This window comes from Hyla sarda, chromosome 4 (assembly GCF_029499605.1).
Source record: "Hyla sarda isolate aHylSar1 chromosome 4, aHylSar1.hap1, whole genome shotgun sequence".
Lineage (NCBI taxonomy): Eukaryota > Metazoa > Chordata > Amphibia > Anura > Hylidae > Hyla > Hyla sarda.
The window spans coordinates 177,664,026-177,687,348 of NC_079192.1; the positions used below are offsets into that span (position 1 = coordinate 177,664,026).

The window sequence follows — 23,323 nt, forward strand, 5'->3', positions numbered from 1 at the left end:
AACCAATCAGATTGCTTCTTTCATTTTTCACAAGGCCTCTGCAAAATGAAAGAAGTGATCTGATTGGTTGCTATGGGCAACTCAGAAACTTTTCCCGGAAACGTTTCTGAGTTGCCCATAGCAACCAGATTGCTTCCTTCATTTTTCTGAGGCCTTTTCAAAAATGAAGGAAGCAATCTGATTGGTTGCTATGGGCAACTGCACAACTCTTTCTCTACACTGGTTTTGATGAATCTCCCCCATAGAGGGAAATCAAAACCTGTCCAGAGGAAAAGTTTCTGAATTGCCCATAGCAACCAATCAGATTGCTTCTTTCATTTTTCACAAGGCCTCTGCAAAATGAAAGAAGCTTTCTGATTGGTTGCTATGGGCAACTCAGCTGCTTTTCCAGGAAAGTAAAGTTTAACTGTAACACTCTGTTCCACCCCGGGACGGTCTTGCTTATCTTAATGATCTACATGCCGTGAGATCCCCATAGACCACAATGGGCAAAAAAATCACAGAGTTAATGCACCAGTCATAGTTCCCTATACCATTAAAGAAGGAAGGATTCAATATTCACGAATATGCAGAAAACCAGTGTAGAGGAAGAGTTGTGCAGTTGCCCATAGCAACCAGATTGCTTCCTTCATTTTTGAAAAGGTCTCTGAAAAATGAAAGAAGCGATCTGATTGGTTGCTATGGGCAACTCAAACTTTTCCTCTTGACAGATTTTGATAAATCTCCCTCTCTGGGGGAGATTCATCAAAACCAGTGTAGAGAAAGTTGTGTAGTTGCCCATAGCAACCAATCAGATTGCTTCCTTCATTTTTTTAAAATCCTCTGAAAAATGAAGGAAGCAATCTGGTTGCTATGGGCAACTCAAACTTTTCCAGGAAAAGTTTCTGAGTTGCCCATAGCAACCAATCAGATCACTTCTTTCATTTTGCAGAGGCCTTGTGAAAAATGAAAGAAGCAATCTGATTGGTTGCTATGGGCAACTCAGCAGCGTTTCCAGGAAAGTAAAGTTAAACCACAACACTGTAAAACTCTGTCCCACCCCAGGACTCAAACCCATGGTGGTCTCCCATATACCGTGCTGCCGAGACGGTCCTGCTTAGCTTACTGTTTTATATGCTGTGAGATCCCCATAGACCACAATGGGCCTATTGGTTTCAATGGGCAAAAAATCACAGAGTTAAAGGAGTACTTCGGTGCACACTTTTTTCATTTTATCCTGTCCGGGCTGCAAAATAAAAGAAAACACACTTTATCTTACCTGCCAATGAGCCCCCGGAGCTCCGGTACAGGTGTTCGGTCCCCGGGCTGTATTCTTCTTACTTCCTGTTAGCCCGGCACGTCACATGGAGCTTCAACCTATCACTGGCTGAGGCGGGACATTGCTGCGGCCGGTGATAGGCTCAAGCTCCGAGTTAATGCACTAGTCATAGTTCCCTATATCATTAAATAAGGGAGGACTCAATATTCGCGAATATGCGCATAGATTTTCGCATATGCACATAAAATTTTGCATATGCAAAAAAAACGAATATTCGTAATTACGAATATATAGTGCTATATTCGCGAATATGCGATATTCGCAATTAAAATTTGAATTGTGAATATTCGCAAGCAACACTAGTTGGCACTGTACTGGGTGCTATGTGAGCAGAAAGGAAAGAATAAATAGCATGGAGGAACGGGTAACAGAAAGCAATTAACTGCTGCTGAGATGAGAAGGAAGCCTTGGTTTACCCTTCAGGGACAGGGTAGATTCTCTGAATGATGGGGACGGGCTTAGAGATTACAGGAACACAGCCCAGGCTCGCTTTTCCTATCTCTAGCACTTAGCACTAGCTAAGTTCCTCCCCAACTTCCTGTGTTCTGTCCTGGTCTGTCTTAGAGATTTCCTCTAACAACAAACAGTGGACAGCAGATTGCAGAAACGTGATACCTATTGGTCAAGATTTTGGGCTTTTTTCTGGGGGTAAGGAATAATTTTTGGTAAAATTAAATTATTTACAAATATTTTAGAAATCTCACATGAAGGGAAGTTGTTTGAAACAATAGTGAACATTTAAGTTTTATGAAATGTTATACCTTCTGACTTACCTTTAAAGCATCCGGATTTGCAAAGTACACATGTTCTCCCCACTTGATTCCTGTCCACAGGTCATATATTTGAGCAGCAATATGACTAAGAGGTAGGTAACTGACAACACACTCTTGTTGGATTTCTGCAGGATGCATGTCTCCAGCACGACTGGCATGAGCGGCTGTCCAGGTGATCTGTGTGAGAGTAGATCAACTCAATACAGAATAGAAAGATGGTGATTTAGTTTTTATACAAATATGTTGTGTATTCTGAAGCATAAAGAAAGGAATTTACTAAGACCTGCAATTCACACACCAGTCTGAAGTAAACACGCACCAGGGAACAGGAGATACAGATTTATCAAGAGGCACCCACCTCTTGATAAATCCAGGTGCCCGTGAGGCTGTCCTTTACCGCAGTGTCAGACATCTACACCAGCTCGGAGCTGGCAAAGATTTTCACCACAATTTACCCGTGCTAGCAGGCATAAATTGTATTAAACTCAGCACTCCGTAAGGGTAGACACGCACACTTCACTTGAAGCCATGTCCCTTTATGCCAGGCCCAATCCAATTGCCAAGCACAGTGCAGATCGGCCAAAAGTTTGTGGATTTGCACAAAATATTGTGAGTTTTAGCCTATCTGTGCCAAGCGCAAGACATTCTTTCCCAAAATGCTCAAATTACACCTCCAAAAGTCTTTGCTGCCCTAAACCTATACAAGTGCTCAAACAGCAATTACATTTGTAGCATGTGAGATGGGATGTGTTAATGCCATTTATGTCATCTTTCTTTTTTATACAGGACTAAATTTGCCATAACACTGATGTGTTTATGGTTGTCATCCCTTAGATTCCCCCAATATGTATGTTCAGCTTGGCCAAATGCATATACAGTACGGGGAAAACTCTCCACAAGACCACCTTATGGAAAATACCACATGACCAGATTTTGTGTAATGGATTTTTTAAGTCAACCATACATTTTGTATAGAGGCCATTTTCTTTGAGAAACTCACTCGCAAAGACTATTTTTTAATGTAATCTATCTTGGTCTTCTCAAAGACATTTTACTCTATTATGTCTATGAGTGATGGGCAGTAAGGAGTACGGCTGACAATCTATAATAATATCTCAAAGAAATGCACTATTCAATAAAAACACAATTGTCTTAAAGGAAAACGGTCACCTGTTCACCTGCACTATAACCCGATACACCGGGTTATAGTGCGGGTGAACAGGAGACCGATGGGGGGGGGGTCTTGGACTGCTATACCTACCTGCAGTCCAGATCCCCCTCTTTCAGCGCTTACTTGTGCTCTGGAGGTGGGCCCACTGGTTGGATTTAAATATTCATAAGCATTGGTCATGTGAGTGCTCAGTAGGCACGAGCGCTCACATGACCAGCGCTTAGGAATATTTAAATCCAGCTGGCAGGCCCGCCTCCAGAGTGCAAGTCAGCGCTGAAAAGGGGGGGGGGGGGGGTCGGGGTTCCGGACTGCAGGCAGGTATAGCAGTCCGAGACCCCGCATCGGTCTCCTGTTCACTGTTAACCCGGTGTATCGGGTTATAGTGCTGGTGACCGTTTTCCTCTAAAGATACACGTAAGGATACTTATGTATGGTGAGATGTGTATTCTTTCTCTTATCCTCTCTGTTGTACTGACAGTGCAGTAGGGGTCTGACAAAAAAGGTGAGAACTGAGATTCTCCAACATTATTGCAATATCTCATTGTGTGGTACTGAGCATTTTTGAAGGAGGGTCTTATATTATGCATTCGCTAAATCTCTATCAGGCTAAAAAATCAAACTGTACAGTGAGTTAAGTTCCTTTGTTATGAGTTTTGGCTACATACATACATTATCATGACTTAACATCACTCCTTTTGGGTTTCCAGTGGTTCCGGAGGTATAGATAAGAATGCAGCACTGGTTGGGCTTCTGGGAGTGTATGACATCATCCAGCTGGTCATCACTGATATCATTGCCCAGTTCCATAAACTCTTTCCACTAGAATTTGTATAAAAAAAAGAGAAATACAGAGGGTTGTCTGGATCTATACACTATAGAACATCTTATTCATTTTGTATGTCAACTTTACTATATTTATTTCTTATTTATTGTCTTGCAATGTATACACAATGTTGTATATTAAACATACACTGTATCTCCTACAAATAACTTATAACAAAGTTGCACATTTTTTGCAGGTGTCCGGTGTTAATAAACAGGGTAAGGCTAAGTTTCCACTTGGTTTTTTTTCTGGCAGTTTTTGGATATCTGCCACTGCAGTTTTTGAGCCAAAGTCAGAAGTGGATCCATAAAGGGGGCAGAAGTGTAAGTCCTTCCTTTATATGTCCTATTCCTTTTTAATATATTTCTGGATTTGGCTCAAAAACTGCTGTAAAATGTCCAAAAACTGCAGTGGCAGATGTCCAAAAACTGCCAAGAAAAAAGCCAATTGGAAACTTAGCCTAAGGAGTACTTTGCATGAAATGCTGATGCCACTGGACACAAAACTGCCCGTAGGGAACTATGGAATTAGGTTTTGTTTTGATCAGTACAAAAACGCTGCAGGGAATCCCGATAGAAAGGCTCCAAATATACATAAAGGATGCGGCCTTACAGATTAAAAACATGCTGGGAGTTGTAGTTTTGCAACATCTGGAGGTCCGCAGATTGAAGACCACTGGTATTGGAGGTTATACTCACCTGTCCCCACCGCTCCGGACCGTCACCGCTCGTCACTGCTGCCCTGGATGTCGCCTTCCATCGCTGTCGCCGTGTCCCCAACGCTCCGGCAAGGCCTCTGCTTCCCCGGCATCCTCGCTCTCCGTCGCCGCCATCACGTCGCTACGCGCGCCGCTCCTATTGGATGATGGGACGGCGTGCGCAGCGACGGGATGACGACGATGGAGAGCGCCGATGATGCAGGGGATCCCGAAGAGGATGCACCGGAGCCCCGAGAACAGGTAAGTGATCATCAGTGGACCACACGGGGCACCGTAAACGGCTATCCGGTGGCAGCTGAAGCAGTCTGCTCTGCCAGATAGCCGTTTATGCGATGGCCCCGACATACAAAAGCATCGTATGTTGATGCTGCCTTCAACATGCGATGGCCTCTGAGAGGCCATCGTATGTTGAAATGATCGTATGTCGGGGCCATCGTAGGTCGGGGGGTCACTGTACTGCTTTTGCACCATTCTCTAACATGAGCTTGGGAAAATTAGTGGGTGATGAAGAGGCATGGCAATTTTTTTTTTTTTTTACATAATAAAACAACCATAAATGAAATAAGAAAGCCCCTCTACTATATAATGAAAGTGATAAGTTATTTTTATCAAAGCTTCAGATATATTGATAAGACATCATATTTTTACCAACTAATATTATAGTCCGAATCTATACCAATAACAATTTTTGATGTGTTCCTCTTTTAGCCCCTTAAAGTAAACCACAGGCCTGCTACTTGGATTGTGCACAGTTCTATTTGTATGGCTTTCCATATTATTTTCAGAAATTATTTTTTAACAGAACCAATTAAATCGGCCATATTTCAGTTTAATCCTAAATAGAGATGAGCGAACTTACAGTAAATTCGATTTGTCACGAACTTCTCGGCTCGGCAGTTGAGGACTTTTCCTGCATAAATTAGTTCAGCTTTCCGGTGCTCCGGTGGGCTGGAAAAGGTGGATACAGTACTAGGAGACTCTTTCCTAGGAATGTATCCACCTTTTCCAGCCCACCGGAGCACCTGAAGGCTGAACTATTTTACGCAGGATAAGTCATTAACTGCCGAGCTTAGAAGTTCATGACGAATCGAACTTACTGTAAGTTCGCTCATCTCTAATCCTAAACATAAATAAATAAATAATGATGATTGAATTATTAAATAGGGAGAGTGAGTACAGCTAAACAAACAACTGTGTACGTGTTGTCTCTTGCCAAGTATCTGCATAACCTTGATGTCCTTAGTGTAACATTTTTTACCTACCGTGTATAGATCTGAACGCTTGACTTGTAAACTGCCTTTATATTGTACAACAGCTTTGAGATGAGGCAACTTTTCCCATATCTGTAAATGAATGAATTAGCATTCTTAAAATAGGTTTTATTTACTGCCTACAGCAATAGTCAAGACATATTCTGATTATTGTGGAACATAAATTATAGATATTCTCACATGAATGTGTACAGCCAGATGATGGAAACATTTGACTATCTACATACATGTATACAGTGCATACATGCAATAAAAATTATTCAACCCCCATTGCAAATTACGGTAGGTTTATTTGCAAAGTTTACAAGGTTTCAACTGTTTGCAAATAGATACATAAATTGAAAACAAATGTAAATAGTGCAAAAGTCATACAGCAAATGGTTTCTCCAAGTTCAACACAAAATGGTACTAATGACTACTTTAGGCAAGTGGTGTATTCCATCTCACTCTCACAGGTGCGCCCGGACTGGACTGGACGTGTCCACACAAATAGCAAGAAGAAACAGGATGTCCAGCGCAGATTCGTGAAAAGGAACTTCTTTATTTACACATCATAGTAGCCATAGGAAACACACAGGATTCAGTAAAAGTGACGCGTTTCAGCCTGCGATGCCTTAGTCATTCATATGTATGACTAAGGCCTCGCAGGCCAAAATCGCGTCACTTTTACTGAATCCTGTGTGTTTCCTATGGCTACTATGATGTGTAAATAAAGAAGTTCCTTTTCACGAATCTGCGCTGGACATGCTGTTTCTTCTTGCTAATGACTACTTTAATCTAAAAAATGATTCAACCCCTTCATGACAAGCGTCATAGTAGGGGTTGAATATTCTATGAGGATTCAAGTCGGGCAACTGTGATGGCCAATCCAGAATCTTCCAAGATTTCTGCTGAAACCAAGCCTTGGTGGACTTTGCGGTATGCTCAGGATCATTGTTGGAATGTCCAATGTCACTCGCGGAAGCATGATGTTTTCTCCTAGGATTTTGTAATACTTTTTTTTTAAAGGTTTTAACTTTGCCTTTCCAAATAACAAATGCAAGACAGCATTCATCTTCATGATAGCATGAAAAGAAAATCCCACACATAAACATCAAGAAGAGATATTATAGCAGAGGTCAAAATATAGTCAACATCCCCATAATTTAAATATATTCACACGTCATTCATACCACAATGAACCATGCAGCTTGATGAAATAATAAGGCAAGTGCAGATTGGGCATTTAAAGGGGTACTCCACTACTTTAAAACTAGGCCATCAATCATATAAACCTTGAAAACCCCTTTAAGGGTGCGTTCACATGCTATTACTAGCAGCAGGTTTCACGCTGAGGGGAAACCTGCTGCGAGTTATGCTACCATTGATTTGAATGGGTCCACAGACAGTCCGCAATAGTGTCAGATTTGCGGACTGTCCGCGGACCCATCTAAATCAATGGTAGGGTAACTTGGGGGAAACTCGCTACTAGCATGTGAACGCACCCTAAGGCTGGGTTTACACAGTGTAAAATGAAAACTTTAAAAACAGTGCAAAAAGAACTGCAGTAAATAAAATAAATGAAAAGCAGAAGTATTTTCGTTTCTAATAATGTGTTCTATTAAAGGCTTTGAAAAGAAGCCACCAGTGCTCACACATTGTATAAAATCTGCAGTAATTTTAATGTTGGAACATTATAAGATTTAAGAAACTGCTGCTTTTTATGCCTATTTTACCATCCTATTTTGTTTTCATTTTACACTGTGTGAACCCAGCCTAAAACTGTTTAAAAAAAAAAACTAGTCAGGGAAGGGGGAAAAACTAGACAACAGAACTCCATTATAGCAGCAGTGGCACGTGGTCAGGAAAGGTAAGAGTTGATCAAATTTTTTTTAAACAGCATATATATATATATATATATATATATATATATAAACATTCTTAATACATTAATACATAATTAATACTTTTCTTTTATTTCCCCTCCCCCCCAGCCTGTTGCTCGTATACCTCTATCTTTTCTTTTTAACCTCTATCTTTTTTACTTAGTAAGACTTCTTTTTTTTTCTCCTTGATGATGTATAGCTTCATACTTTTTTAACTTTTTCCACTAGATTGATCCATGTTTTTCACGTGGGGGGCTTTTGGCGCAAACCACTTCCTAAGAATCACAATCTTAATCAGGCCCGCTTGAGTATTAGATTTTTCTTTTCCCTTATTTCCAGTCCCAAAACAGCGGTTGCAAAATTATAATTTAGTTTGACTCCAAAATTCTCCTAAATTTTCTTATAACCCTTTTCCCACAATGTTTGAACTTCTTTACACCCCATATCATATGTATAAGATCTTCTCTCTCAATCTTACATCGGGGACAATTTGAGTCAGTTCTTTTCCCCATTTTGAACAGCCCATCAGGGGTACAACAAAGTCTGTGGATGAATTTAATTTGTGATATTTTGTGGTTTGTGCTAGTAGATGATTTGTCTATATTTCTAAATATTTCCCACCAGTCTTCCTTTTCCAACCCCCTCCCCAATTGTTTCCCATTTCAACTTAACTTTTAGTGTATTTTATTTGCCACATGTGTGATCAGTGTATTATACTGTACATTTTTCCTAACCTAATCTTCAAACTTATTTGTGTGTTTACCAGAAGGTCAAACAATTCGTGATATCCAATTTCCCATGTAGAATTATCTTTTTCTGCCTTAAACGCATTTTTTATCTGTATATATGCATATTTGCATTCAGTGTCTAACATATATTGACTACTAAGAGTCCATGATAAGAGTTCCTTATTAACCACTAATTGTTCCACTCTGAAAATCCCATGTTCCTCCCAATTTACATATTCCCTCAGTTTACATATTTCTGGAAAATAAACATTACCCCATATCCTCGTAAATTTCAAACTACCTGATACCCCTAAGAACCTTTTTGTGAATTTCCAAATTTTATTCATCATTTTGAAAAATGGAGCATTTCCCAACTTTACTTCAAACAGTCCTACACCCTCTAATATTTCCCACACAGTGATGTTTTTCATCAGAAAAGAACTAACAAACCTACTTATCATACCCTCCTCAGTGCATAGCATATTAAGTTGCGCTGCTACATAATAGAACTGAAAATTAGGTATCCCCATTCCTCCTATCTTGACTGGTGGGTTAATAAGATTCAGTTTGATCCTCACCCGTTTGTGTCCCCATATAAGATCATTTCGTTTTCTTTCTAAATCTTTGAAGTACTTATCTTTAATCCAGATTGGCCCTGCTCTCAAAAAATGTAATAGCATTGGTAGCAACACGATTTTAATAAGTGCTGAGCGGTCAGCCATGTTCAAAGGGAGTTTAATCCATATTCATATTTTACCACTAATTTTATCTAGTATAGTAATATTCCTCCAATATATCCATTATATGTGGTATTGTCTCACTTGGATTTCTAACAAAAAGTAAAACATTGTCTGCATATAATAAGATTTTTTCCTGTACGCTGTTAATCCCAAACCCCTCAAATGTCTCTGTGTTTCTAAGAATACGTGCTAATGGTTCAATTGCTATAACAAATAAAGTGGAGGACAGTGGGCAGTCTTGTCTTGTACCTCTTTTTAGAGAGAAACTCTTAGCATCTAGGGACAGGATGGAGCGGGGTCCCTCTTCTCCAATCTGAATGTTTAGGATTGTTCTTTGTACAGGGTGGGCCATTTATATGGATACACCTTAATAAAATGGGAATGGTTGGTGATATTAACTTCCTGTTTGTGGCACATTAGTATATGTGAGGGGGGAAACATTTTTAAAGATGGGTGGTGACCATGACGGCCATTTTGAAGTTGGCCATTTTGAATCCAACTTTTGTTTTTTCAATAGGCAGAGGGTCATGTGATACATCAAACTTATTGGGAATTTCACAAGAAAAACAATGATGTGCTTTGTTTTAACGTAACTTTATTCTTTCATGAGTTATTTACAAGTTTCTGACCACTTATAAAATGTGTTCAATGTGCTACCCATTGTGTTGGATTGTCAATGCAACCCTCTTCTTCCACTCTTCACACACTTATAGCAACACCGCAGGAGAAATGCGAGCACAGGCTTCCATTATCCGTAGTTTCAGGTGCTGCAGAATGGGCAAAACAAAAATTGGAACAGGACCCTCAGTTGACGCAGAAGATTTTGTTCAGTGATGAGGCAAACTTTTATGAGAATGGGGAAGTTAACAAACAAAACCACCGCTATTGGTCTGACACTAACCCACATTGGATAGATCCTTCCAAGACTGTTGGAACACAAAAATTGATGGTCTATGGGGTACAAAGATAGTGGGGCCATTCTTCATCAATGGAAATCATAAGGCCACTGGATATGCAAAATTGCTACATGATGGTGTGTTTCCCTTTTTATGCACTGAAGCTGGCACGTTCCCTGAGTTTTTCCAGCAAGATGGTGCACCACCACATTATGGGTGTCAGGTCCGAGCATTCCTAGATGAACAGTTTCCTGAAAAGAGGATCGGTCGTCGTGGGCCAGTTGAATGGCCCCCAAGGTCTCCCGATCTGACCCCCTTAGACTTTTATCTTTGGGGTCATCTGAAGGCAATTGTCTATGCTGTGAAGATACGAGATGTGCAGCACCTGAAACTACGGATACTGGAAGCCTGTGCTAGCATTTCTCCTGCGGTGTTGCTATGAGTGTGTGAAGAGTGGGAGAAGAGGGTTGCATTGACAATCCAACACAATGGGCAGCACATTGAACACATTTTACAAGTGGTCAGAAACTTGTAAATAACTCATGAAAGAATAAAGTTATGTTAAAACCAAGCACATCATTGTTTTTCTTGTGAAATTCCCAATAAGTTTGATGTGTCACATGACCCTCTTCCTATTGAAAATACAAAAGTTGGATTCAAAATGGCTGACTTCAAAATGGCCGCCATGGTCACCACCCATCTTGAAAAGTTTCCCCCCTCACATATACTAATGTGCCACAAACAGGAAGTTAATATCACCAACCATTCCCATTTTATTAAGGTGAATCCATATAATTGGCCCACCCTGTATATTACTATAAATGTTTCTACCCTGGATCTCTCCTTTCTTATACCGCCTGGCGGCCATCTCTGATACGCGTCATCCTGCGTTCGGGCCCGCGTCACACCAATCAGCTTTCGCAACTCGCGAGAGCCCGGCCTCCACTGCATTTCGCCGGTACCTGTATCATTCCACAGAGCCTCCTCATGACCCTCGGGGCGCAGCTCCATGACACCACACCCGCCGTTTGCACCTCCAAATCCGGTGTTCCGCACCCGGGGAAAGACCTCGGGGACCCGAGCCAGAATCAAGCAGCAGCCACGGAGGTGGGAGGTCCTGGGACCGGTACTGACTGATCACGTCATTCCGTCACGTGTTCCGAGCAGGACCGTGTGATCTTTATATTACTTTTTTATTTTTTAACTAGTCAGGGAGCGGTTAAGTGTGATCTTTATATTACTTAACCCCTCCCTGACTAGTTTTTAAAAAGAAAATTACTTGCCGGACTAAACCTTTAGGCTATGTTCATATGCCAGAATTTCTGTGTGGAATTTCACATTGGAACTCCACACGGAGATTTAACAGCAGTAAAATTCCCATTGATTTCAATGGGATTCTGCTGTTCAGTGCACATAGCAGAATTTCTATGCTGAAAATATCTGACGTGGAAATTAAAATTCCTGTGTCCGCAGAAAGAATAGACCTGTCCATTTTTTCTGCATACTCCGCATGAAATGCATTGCTGTCTATGAGATGGTGCTCCGCTGTCAGGGCAATGTCTGCACAGAGATTCTCCATGCAGACATTCCCCCGTGTTAACATAGCCCTAAAGGATGAGCAATGAACCTGCTGCTCTGGATAGAAGGAAGAATCAGATTACCTGTAAAATCTTCTCCAACTGTTTGTGATTTTCAACCACTATAATGTTTGCTCTGCAGTCATTTGCGACATAATGGCATGCTTCAGGGGAATTGGTTGCGTAAATCCCAGTTGTAATTCCCCTAAAAATGAAAAAAAGAGTATGTTATTTTAAATCAGAGCTTTCCTCAACGGATTACGGTCACATGTACACAACTATATGACAAGATTCTAGAAAGAATTTATCTCTTATGATAAAATATAAGAAAATGCACCACGCAATAAAGTGTATTTACTAAAGTACATTAAATAAATATATAATAGAAGACATCATATCAGTCTTATATTCCAAATACCAGCACAAAACTGCAGTTAACACTTTTTGAACATTAGGTGTACATGTACATCAAAATGTCGGTAAGCTTGTATGCAGCAGGTGTAGAAGCTGAGTCCACTCCATGCATAGCAGGTGCCAGATGTTGACTAGAGTTCACACCTTCCATCAGAGGCCAGATCCTGGCTATGTAACCCACTAAGCCCCTACTGTGGTCAAAAACAGTGAAGATGGCAGCTGGCCACCTTGTGAAGGCCCCTAGGCCTGCCATCTTCATATTTCTAGTATACCCTGCTTAAAGGGGTTCTCCGGCGCTTAGACATCTTATCCCCTATCCAAAGGATAGGGGATAAGATGCCTGATCGCGGGGGTCGTGATCTTGCACGCCGCACCCCATTAAAATCAGTCCCCGGAGCGTGTTTGCTCCGGGTCTGATTACCGTCGATCACGGGGACGGAGCGTTCTGACGTCACGGCTCCGCCCCCGTGTGACGTCACGGCTCTGCCCCTCAATGCAAACCTATGGGAGGGGGCGTGATCGACGGTAATCAGACCCGGAGCAAACATGCTCCGGTAACTGATTTTAATGGGGTGCGGCGTGCAAGATCACGGGGGTCCCCAGCGGCGGGACCCCCGCGATCAGGCATCTTATGCCCTATCCTTTGGATGGGGGATAAGATGTCTAAGCGGCGGAGTACCCCTTTAAGTAATACAGTATATTAGCCAAGGTTTGAAAAACCATGTTTTGCTCATAATAAAAGTTCCTGTGAGTGGCAGAACAATTGTTGTTACAGACATACTATATTGGTAATGGACATCCTATGTTTCACACCTTGAAAAGGGCCAGTTAATCTTCAATGTAGCAGCCCACCCCAAAGAACTAGCTTCAAAAGGCAGTGACCCCAATAAAATGGGAAATAATGGCTGTGAGGCTAGAAGAGTATCCAGACAGAATGGTGGCTAAATGGTTTTAAGTTTGGATTTTCATCCCAGAGTTCTTTGGCTCTGGGTGACAATGGGTGGAAATTTGAAGTTGGTTGTTTTCTAATATATAGTAGAGAGATGCCTAGGACTAAATTGGTGAGGGAGTACTTTTAAGGCAGCCCTATTAGGAATATTTTTTTTTTTTTTTTTTTAGAGATTTACACTTTTCTCCTTTTGATTTAGTACCAAAAATGGTGCCAAATATAAATAAATACATTGCACAGTGCCTATGCAGTCATGGTCACAGCCGAAAGCATTTTGTAATGCTGTCGGTCTGCTTCTGTTGGCGTACTACTGATTACAGCATGCACAGCTGCCATGCAGTCTGGTCCGTAATCCTCTCTGCTGATGCGCCCTACTTATCAGTTCTGCATGATTGTAGGACCTAGATGTAAACATTGTACAGAACTTGAAGCCTGTAGCGCTTTACATTATATAGTGGTGATGCTGGGCTACTGCAGCACAGCTTCTATTGACTTCAATTCGAATTTTCTGCAGTAACCAGGTGCCACCTCTATACTATGTGCGGAGCCAAAGCTTCCTCCTCCTGTACATTGCTTACATCCGGCCACTGCCGATGAGCTATTGATGGTCTATCCAGTGGATTGGCCATGAATAGGTTTTCCTATCCTATTCTTCCACACCTCGTACAGTCTCCCTCCTCGGCTGTCACTAGATACGTAACTGAAATATTCAAACTCACTTTTTTCTGGTATCTTTCCCTCCTCTATCAAACACTTGTAACCCCATTGGTGGAAAAAATACTTATCTGGACCCATCCTGTGCAGCTAACTATAGACCCATCTCTAATCTCCCCTTTATTTCTAAACTCCTAGCACCCTTGGTCTATTCTCACCTAATCCACTATCTCTCTTGCTGGAAACACCACATGAGAGTTGATTTTTTTCACCCTGAACATACTATTCTGGGTATCCTCTGAGTTTAGTTACCAAGTGGAAGCAGATAGGGTATGCACCAGATTGCATTCTAGAGGGTATCCAGAGTGGGCTTTAATAGAGCTTAAAGGGGTACTCCGGTGGAGTAATCAACTGGTGCCAGAAAGTTAAACAGATTTGTAAATGACTCCTATTAAAAAATCTTAATCCTTCCAGTACTTATTAGCTGCTGAATACTACAGAGGAAATTCTTTTCTTTTTTTTTTTTAACACAGTGCTCTTTGCTGACATCATGACCACAGTGCTCTCTACTGACATCTCTGTCCATTTTAGGAACTGTCCAGAACAGCATATGTTTGCTATGGGGATTTTCTCCTACTCTGGACAGTTCCTAAAATGGACAGAGAGGTCAGCAGAGAGCACTGTGCTAGTGATTCAGCAAAGAGCTCTGTGTTCCAAAAAGAAAATAATCTTCTCTGGAGTATTCAGCAGCTAATAAGTACTGGAAGGATTAAGATTTTTTAATAGAAGTAATTTACAAATCTGTTCAACTTTCTGGCAGCAGTTGATAAAAAAAAAAAAAAGTTTTCCACCGGAGTACCGTTGCCCTCATGAACAGATTGGAACACTCAGGAGGTCCAATAAAAAACAAAGTAAGCAGCAATCCTACCTTTGTGACCACATATAGTTTAGAATTTCATTCCATTTTAAACATTGTAAAGACACAATTACCTGTACTAAAACACGTAGAGCAAGTAATAAGGAATGGAGTCAATTTCCCTAGCTGAAAAGCACCTACAATAGTATGTTAACTCCTATTATGCTCATTTCAAAACAAAAAGACACTTGGTTGTCTATAAAAGTGGTGCATGTGGTTTGTAGATATGCAGAGCCCTGTTCAGATATAGAGGATATGGTAGACCACAAAAAATATAATTTTTGCGCTTTTATTAATTGCAATATACAACATTTGTGGTCTAAAAAATTAATTGCTCAGAATGTAATGTCACAAACATCAGAAGCACAAAAAGACTGCTTAAAAAGAAAAAACAAGAGCACGTATGTCATTCAACAGGTCCACTAATAGTCCAGTAATAGTATTTCAAATGTATCTAAACATTTTTTTACAAAACACTTCAACATTACTTTCTCAGGAATTGAAATGGTTAAACAATGCAAACGGGGCAGGTATCTTGAACGGACCCTATGCAATAGGAAAACTTTATGAATATACCTGCTAGATGGTACACGGCCTAGAGGTTTAAACAATAGGACCAATCTGAACGCACTAAACGTACAATAGTATACATTTCTCCTTTGTGTTACATGCATATATTGTTTTAAGATATATGTTGACCTCTACACACATTTTTTATATGTGTGGGTTACCCCTCCCCTTCCTGTTAGGGGTTCACTAACCATAATATATAGGAGCCTTATTGGTTAGAAGTTAGGCTATGAGTAAGGACCTCTAGGTCAAAACAAGTTAGTCTGTCTGTCATGTGTTTTCTTCAGTGTTATTTGTAATATATTTTTATGTCCAGATGTTGCCATTCCATGTCTTGGACTTTTAATATGTTTTTCTAATAAAAATCACATATATGCAAGCCCGGGCACCTTCTTTTGGATAAATAGCTGCAAAAAGCACGTGCACTACAGTCCGCAGGTGAGCTGGGGCAGGTCCAAAATTTGCCCTGGGCCCCACAGGAATTTAGTTATTCAGCTGATTTCATGTGCATAGATAAAAGAGCTAACATAGCATAATACATATTGCATTCCTCCAGATTTCACAAGTTAGGTATATTAGTTAATGACATCAAATAACCAGACAGGCAGCATTCCATGTAATACTGACTCATTGTGATAGTTAACCAATAACAGTGCAGTGGAAGACCAGAGAATGAAAACTTTCAGAAACAATAACTATAAATGGATTTATAATGACATATTTATTTATTTTACTCTGAGTTATTGGAGAACTAAGTAAGAATCAATGAATAAATGCATTGTGTATAATATAAACTCCCCCATACCCCTGGCTCCCATTGGTGTATTTCCCAAATCGAGAATTTTTGAGATTTAAGTTATTTAAGGTGTGAAGTGTGCCTATGGCTGTTACTCAGTTAAAAAGACATCATTCATTGGGCACAATTCCAGAATATGTGGGCTTGTATTTATCAGAAACCAAAGCAATTATGGACCTAACTTTATTGTTTGTGCATATTGTGTGTTTCAATTTGCATTTCAGTTAATAATGTTCCTAGAGTATCAGGAACCTGTTTTCTTTGAAAATGATCCAGGATCCAGAGGTTAAAGAAGCAAAAATGTACTTATCCCCTATCCACAGTTCAAGGTTTATCACAGTGACTAATCCTGTCTGATTAATCTATTGTGTGCTTAGACTGTCTAGTCTATGTTTAGATGTGCTATTAGTTGACTCAAACTGTGGCAGAATTCTAGCACTTTTTACCCACTCTTATAACATCTTAAGCCTCACCCCACTGAAGAAGACACACCCTAATTTACCAGGACCATGCCCCTTTTTAGACTGGGCTTAAAAGTGTCTAAAGAATATAAGAAATGATATACAAATCACAAATTCTGGCACATTTGCAAGAAGAATTCTGCCCCAATAGCTGACCCTTCTCACGTGCACATTCAATATTTCTTTTTTTATTCTTTATTGAAAATACCAGGTCATGGCCACCAAATTCCACTTTAGTAATATTGTCATGTGTTTCTAATGGTAATAATCAGGTCTATTAACAATAAAATACATCTCACTTGTCCTCCAAAATACAAAATCCTGCTCTTCTACTCTGTCCACATCACCTGCGAATCAGAATAAGTGACTAAAAGGTGTGCATTTTTGCATGCAAGAGCATTAAATAAGAGCTACTTTACTTTATGGACATTAACTCCCAGTTAGTTATGCTTTTTTAGAATTTTTTTGATATTGATTGTCAAGGAAATGTAATTCTTTATTAAATAATAATTGATTCTGCATGCAAATCTAAGCCTAACTTATCTAGTATTGATTTTTATGCAATAAATCTTTCTATTGCATTGTTCAGCACAAGGCAGCTTGCTATAAACACATCTCTTTCTCCCTAAATGTCCCAATAAAGATATATATGTACATGTAGATATGACTAAGATATGATGCTATAGGTTGCAGGGGTTGGTCAGAGGTGGTGACATTAATCAGTGGGATAATATGTGGTGGATTTGAGCTCTGGAAAAAAAAATAAAAAATAAATAAAAAATAAAAAAAAAGGAAAATGTAGAGAAAATTGTAGTTTGCTTTCTATGTCTCTATTTGGCCCAGACAGACATGAAACTTTCTTCCAACAATAACTTGCCTCTATACAATGGCTACTTTCTTTATGAGCACACCCCAACCCCAAATACTGTTCCTGTTACTTGCCCCAATATGTCCCCTGTTGCTACCATCAGTACTGTTTGTACTGTATTAACAATATCATGCTTGCTACTGACTAATACTGTACCGACTGCTACCTCCAAAATTGTGACAGCTGTGCAGCTTCCAATCTATTCTGCTTCCTTGGCCCTGCTTCCCTAGTACATATGAAAGTCAACAATTGTACTTACCCAGCAAATATTGTTCCCACCGCTGATATAAACCATTCTGGTGAATTAAAGCCAAGAACACCAACACTATGGAATCGCTTCAATCCAAGCTGCAAATGAAAAATACAGAGAAAGCAGAATACATTATGACATGAGATCATATACGGTTATCTCCAAAATTGAAGGTCATGAATGGATATGGAGTGCACTAAGAACAGTCAGTGTCCATGATGCACACTGAAGAACGCTCAATAATGCTAATAGAAAATAATTTGATATGGTAGGATGTTCAGCCACTTCCGACTATTAAAGGGGTACTCCACTGGCCAGCCTTCCGGCTGCGTTCAGGACATTTAGTTCCAAACGCTGTGGGCACGCTGAGGGGGTCGGCCACACACCCTCATGCCGTCAGGCAACACCCCCTCAATGTAAGTCGTCACACCCCCTCCCATAGACTTACATTGAGGGGCGTGGTCAACCCCCACAGCGCACGCACAGAGTTCGGAACTAAATGTTCCGAATGCAGCTGGAAGGCTAACCAGTGGACTACCCCTTTAGGTCTTGGGGAAAAAACATAAGAACCAACAACAGAAGTAACTATCCTAATACCAAACTCCAAAAAGAGCAGCACTTCTGTAGTACATGCACGGGTGCCTATTGCAATATGGTCCTGGCCTAGGCCTTTCCACGTATACAGCAAACAAACAGACAGCGGCAGCTTTAGTAAAGTGAAAAAAGTTGGTGTCTTTATACACATAATGTGATACAACATTTCAGCTTGCTCACCAAGCCATTTTTAAGCAACAAATGAGTGTACAGGGTACATATTTATAGTCAAACAGGACCAGTGAAATAATTAATCAAATGCAATATACAATATAAAAGTGTAAAACATACAAACATTTTTACTTATTATGCTCATAAAGTGACTTGTACATATCATAAGGCAGTATTTAGGGTCCGTCATTATAAGGCTCATAGCATACATGATCCATGGATAAGATAATTTATTATATTTATATTATTATTATTATTATTTATTATTATTATAATTCTGTATTAATGTGCACATGTGAGGTGATTAATAAGATGGGTGGAAGAGACAAAATCACTCTCCCGATGTGTATACAGTAGCACCACGAGGATGCCGATATACAGCGTTTCAATGTGGATGAATGGCCGAAGCCGGAAGTGAGGTACCAGACAGTGTGTCAGCTGACATCATTGTCACGGCAACGTGTCTCTATGAGCTGCGCATGCGTGGTGTTCCAGCCAGAGATCACGCTCACCATCTTTAAACAGGTCAAATAGGGTATATGTGGAAACAGGCGCACAGCAATCTCCAATTGAACCTAGCGCACAGGAAAGCACTGAAGTGCAGCACATAGCGTCGCACACACAGGTCTTCAACCAAAGGACCAGCGGTATTACCAGAGGCAACTCAACTGATGCCAACAGGTGCTAAATGGTTATTTTTTGGAGAAGTGCAACCACACATTGTGTACTTAATGACCTGTTTACATAACATTCACAGCATAAGCATATGACAATACTAACAAAATTTCTGCTGGTAATAAATATATATTCATGGCATTGGTGCTTGCATACAAGTTTACATATATTTTCGTGATCGATCAATCATCCCTTCACACAAATCCATCTATAAATAAACAAACATAAATAGTATTAGTTACAGTAAAAATGAAAATATCAAAATTCAGAAATTCTTTTCAACCTTATACGGGTAGAACGAACAACATTATGCATTATAGATTTCTTGAGAAACTTTAAAATCAACATTTAATCCATATGGCTTCAATGTGTTCAGTGAATAAATCCACCACAGCTCTTTTCGCTTGAGAACTGCGATGCGGTTGCCACCTCTTTTAAGTGGGGGTACATGGTCCATAATGGTGAAGACAAGATCTTTTTTGCTATGTCCACATTCTATGAAGTGGTTGGGTACAGGTAAGTCCATAAGCTTTTTCGTATTGAGTAACGATGTTGGTTAATCCTAGTTTTTGTGGTGGTTTCTACTACATATAGTAGGTTGCACGACATCTAAGTGTGTAAATGACATGGTCAGTATCACTTATAAGGTAGAAGTTGATCTTATATTTCTTTAAGGTGGTGGAATGGACAAATTCTGTGCCTTTTTGCATACTGTTGATGCATGAAAGGCACAGAAACAAGCCTTTTTGACATGTAGATAAATAACACTGTTTTTAAGAGAAACATCAGCCTTAACAATCTTATCTTTCAGATTAGTGACACTCATGGCAGTTCGTTGTTGTTGTATTCTTGTCTGGATTTGGCCGTCTATGCCAGCGGCCTCCCCGCCTCGTCCGCTTTCTTTACTTTGATCCTGCACACCTAAAGAATGAGCATCATCTGAAGAAGGAAAATGAGAGTCAACATGTTTAGTGTCATCATTAGACCACCAAGAATACAACAACAACAACGAACTGCCAAGAATGCACCTCAACACAAACCACCGGCGACCAAGAAGAAAAAATAGTAGTAAATATTTCCTCAACTATTTTATCATCTGCACAGAAACAAATGTTATCTAAAGGTCTTAATTTCTGCCCAACACAAATGACAGACTGATTTCAACTAGAGCTTGATATGATACAATTTATCAGAATAAAAATAATTATAAAATAATGAGGTGTCCAGAACTACTAATGTAACAAATTTTGAGGGTTTTTCTCTGAGTGATACTAACATTAAGGTGGCTAGTGAATTTACACCAAATGCACCTTTTCCAGCTATTGATACTTTTTACACATTGGTCAAAAAAGATGTAGAAAAATTAAAACAATCCAAATATGACACATGATCAGCTGTGTGCATGACCACAACCTAGTGGTGAAACCAGCAGATAAAGGGGGCGCGGTTGTGGTCATGGACATATCGAAATATATTGACGAGGCAAACCGTCAGTTGAGTGATGAGTATACATACAAAAAAAAATTACCTCTGATCCCAAATGGGAGATTGGGTGGTATATTGAAACTATAGTAAAAGATGCCTTTAGTAAAAACCTCATTGATAAATTTTTAATGGAATATCTGATTGTAAAACATCCTGTAACAGCACAATTGTATTTACTGCCCAAAATACACAAAACATTGTATAACCCACCCAGCAGACCAATTGTTTTGGGGCAAGATTCATTTTGGGGCGAGCCATACCTCTATTTTTCTTGATGCTACTTTGAGGCCATATGTGTATACAGCCAAATCGTACATCAGAGATACAGGTGATTTTTTACACAAAAATTTATCATTTACACATTCCAGATGGCACTCTACTTGTGTCATTAGATGTGGTAAGCCTGTACACCTCCATCCCACATGACGGGGTGTACAGGCTGGCAGGTCAATGCTCAAGGATGATTTTTCACTAGAAAAGCTACAATTCATTCTTGATTTTTTTATGATATTATTGACCAATAATTACTTAATCTTTAATGATACCTATTATGTCCAACAGGTAGGGCCAGCCATGAGAAAAAACGTGCCCACCTACGCCAATTTGTTTGTCACCCACATGGAAGAGTCTCTCATCTATGTGTCCCCCCACTTCTGCCTTGTGCTGAAGTGGTGGAGATACATAGATGATATTTTCCTGATATGGATGGGTACCAGTGAACAACTAGACAAATTCCATAAACAGCTCAATTCCATGTTAACAGGCATACAATTCACCCTGACAGCATTAAATTCCTCAGTACAATTTCTGGATACCATGATTTCCATCTCAGGACACACATTAACATCTATACTAAGCCGATTGAATGTAACTCCACACTACGGTATGATAGTCATCATCCACGGAGCATGATCCTGTGATGACTGGTTCTGCCAGAACCCAAAGGGTTAATGATTTCTAGCCCTGTTGTTTGATTTGGTTGCTGGGATGATGCCTCTGTGCTCCTGGGTGTGGTTTAGCTTGCTGAGTCCTCCTGGTTGCAGCACAGGCATATAAGGAGGCCCTTTTCAGTCATTACCTAGCTATCTCTGTACTCATTCTGTTTATTCTGGTTTTGTGACTTTTGGCTTGGCTTTTTATTTCCCTTTGATACTCTGTTACTGTACTTTGTGCTCTCCAGGTTTAGACTCGGCCCTCTGACTATGTATTTTTGTGTGTGCGTGTTTAGCTTTGTATTCTGTTAGTCGTGTACCTCCAGCCTTTCCCGACCTTTTGTCAGTTTTGTAGTTTATTGTTTTGACTTTTTGACTGTCCCTCACTTATTTAGAAAGGGACTGTCACCGTGGTTACGGACCTGTCATCTAGGGCAGGTACGTAAGTAGGTAGGGACAGTGGAGTGGGCGAGAATAGTCTGCACTCCTTCTCCGCCCAGACGTGACAGATCCGTTCATTGCCCTATAGTCAGAATAATAATTAGTGAGGATGAGCGAGTTGAGCCTGCACTCAATAAAATTATGCACAATTTCAAAACACGAGGATACCCACGGAAGGTAGTAGAAAAAAGTAAACAAAGAGTCCTGCCTATTGATAGGACATCTTTGTTACAGACAAAATGTACTGACGGGCAGCAGAAGAGAGTTGCCTTTGTCAGAACATACTCAGAAGTTTCCCACAAAATCACGGGAATCATAAGAAAACACTGGCATGTGCTGGAGAGTTGTCATGGGAAGATTTCTGAATTTGTCAACCCCCCAGTAATGGCCTATAGACGTGTCACTAATCTGAAAGATAAGATTGTTAAGGCTGATGTTTCTCTTAAAAAAAAATCTGGACAGTGTTATTTATCTACCTGTCAAAAAGACTCATTGTCCATCCCACCACCTTAAAGAAATATAAGATTAACTTCTACCTCACATGTGATACTGACCATGTCATTTACATATTTAGATGTCTGTGCAACCTACTATATGTAGGAGAAACCACCTTAAAGGAGATCTGAAGTGCCCTGAACTTTATCCCCTATCTGAAGGATAGGGGATGAGTTTTAGATCGCGCGGGGGGATCCGAGCGCTGGGGCCCCCCACGATCTCCTGTACGGGGCGGCGGCAATGTACAGGAAAGGGGGTGTTCCATTCCCGCATGACGTGGCAGCTGGCACGCCCCTCCATGAGTCCCATAGAGATACATGGATGGGTGTGTCGGCTGCCGCGTCAGAGGGGATAAAGTTCAGAGCACTACAGATCTCCTTTAAGCGAAAAAACTAGGATTAACCAACATCGTTACTCAATTCGAAAAAAGCGTATTGACTTACCTGTACCCAACCACTTTATAGAATGTGGATATAGCGAAAAAGATCTTGGGGGAGATCCCGCATCATTATAATCACGATAAAAACAGAAAATCTCCAAACAACAGGGTGGGATGGATAGGAGCGCTGAGACCAGGTAAGAGCTTAAAAGGTTTATTCCCACAATGCAACGCATTTCACGGTTACCCGCTTCCTCAGGCATCTGGATGCCTGAGGAAGCGGGTAACCGTGAAACGCGTTGCGTTGTGGGAATAAACCTTTTAAGCTCTTACCTGGTCTCAGCGTTCCTATCCATCCCGCCCTGTTGTTTGGAGATTTTCTGTTTTTATCGT

General features: G+C 40.4%; 1 protein-coding gene across 3 annotated transcripts in view; it reads right to left on the reverse strand.

Moving 5' to 3' along the window:
* ACSBG1 (acyl-CoA synthetase bubblegum family member 1) overlaps positions 1 to 23,323 on the reverse strand; it is a 92,461-nt gene that overhangs the window by 16,158 nt on the left and 52,980 nt on the right. For all 3 annotated transcript variants that reach the window (XM_056572893.1, XM_056572892.1, XM_056572894.1), the window contains 5 exons: positions 17,768 to 17,856; positions 11,965 to 12,085; positions 6,066 to 6,146; positions 3,932 to 4,081; positions 2,092 to 2,268 (listed from right to left, as the gene is read on the reverse strand). In XM_056572893.1, coding sequence (XP_056428868.1) covers positions 2,092 to 2,268; positions 3,932 to 4,081; positions 6,066 to 6,146; positions 11,965 to 12,085; positions 17,768 to 17,856 — 618 coding nt within the window. The remainder of the gene's footprint in view (positions 1 to 2,091; positions 2,269 to 3,931; positions 4,082 to 6,065; positions 6,147 to 11,964; positions 12,086 to 17,767; positions 17,857 to 23,323) is intronic.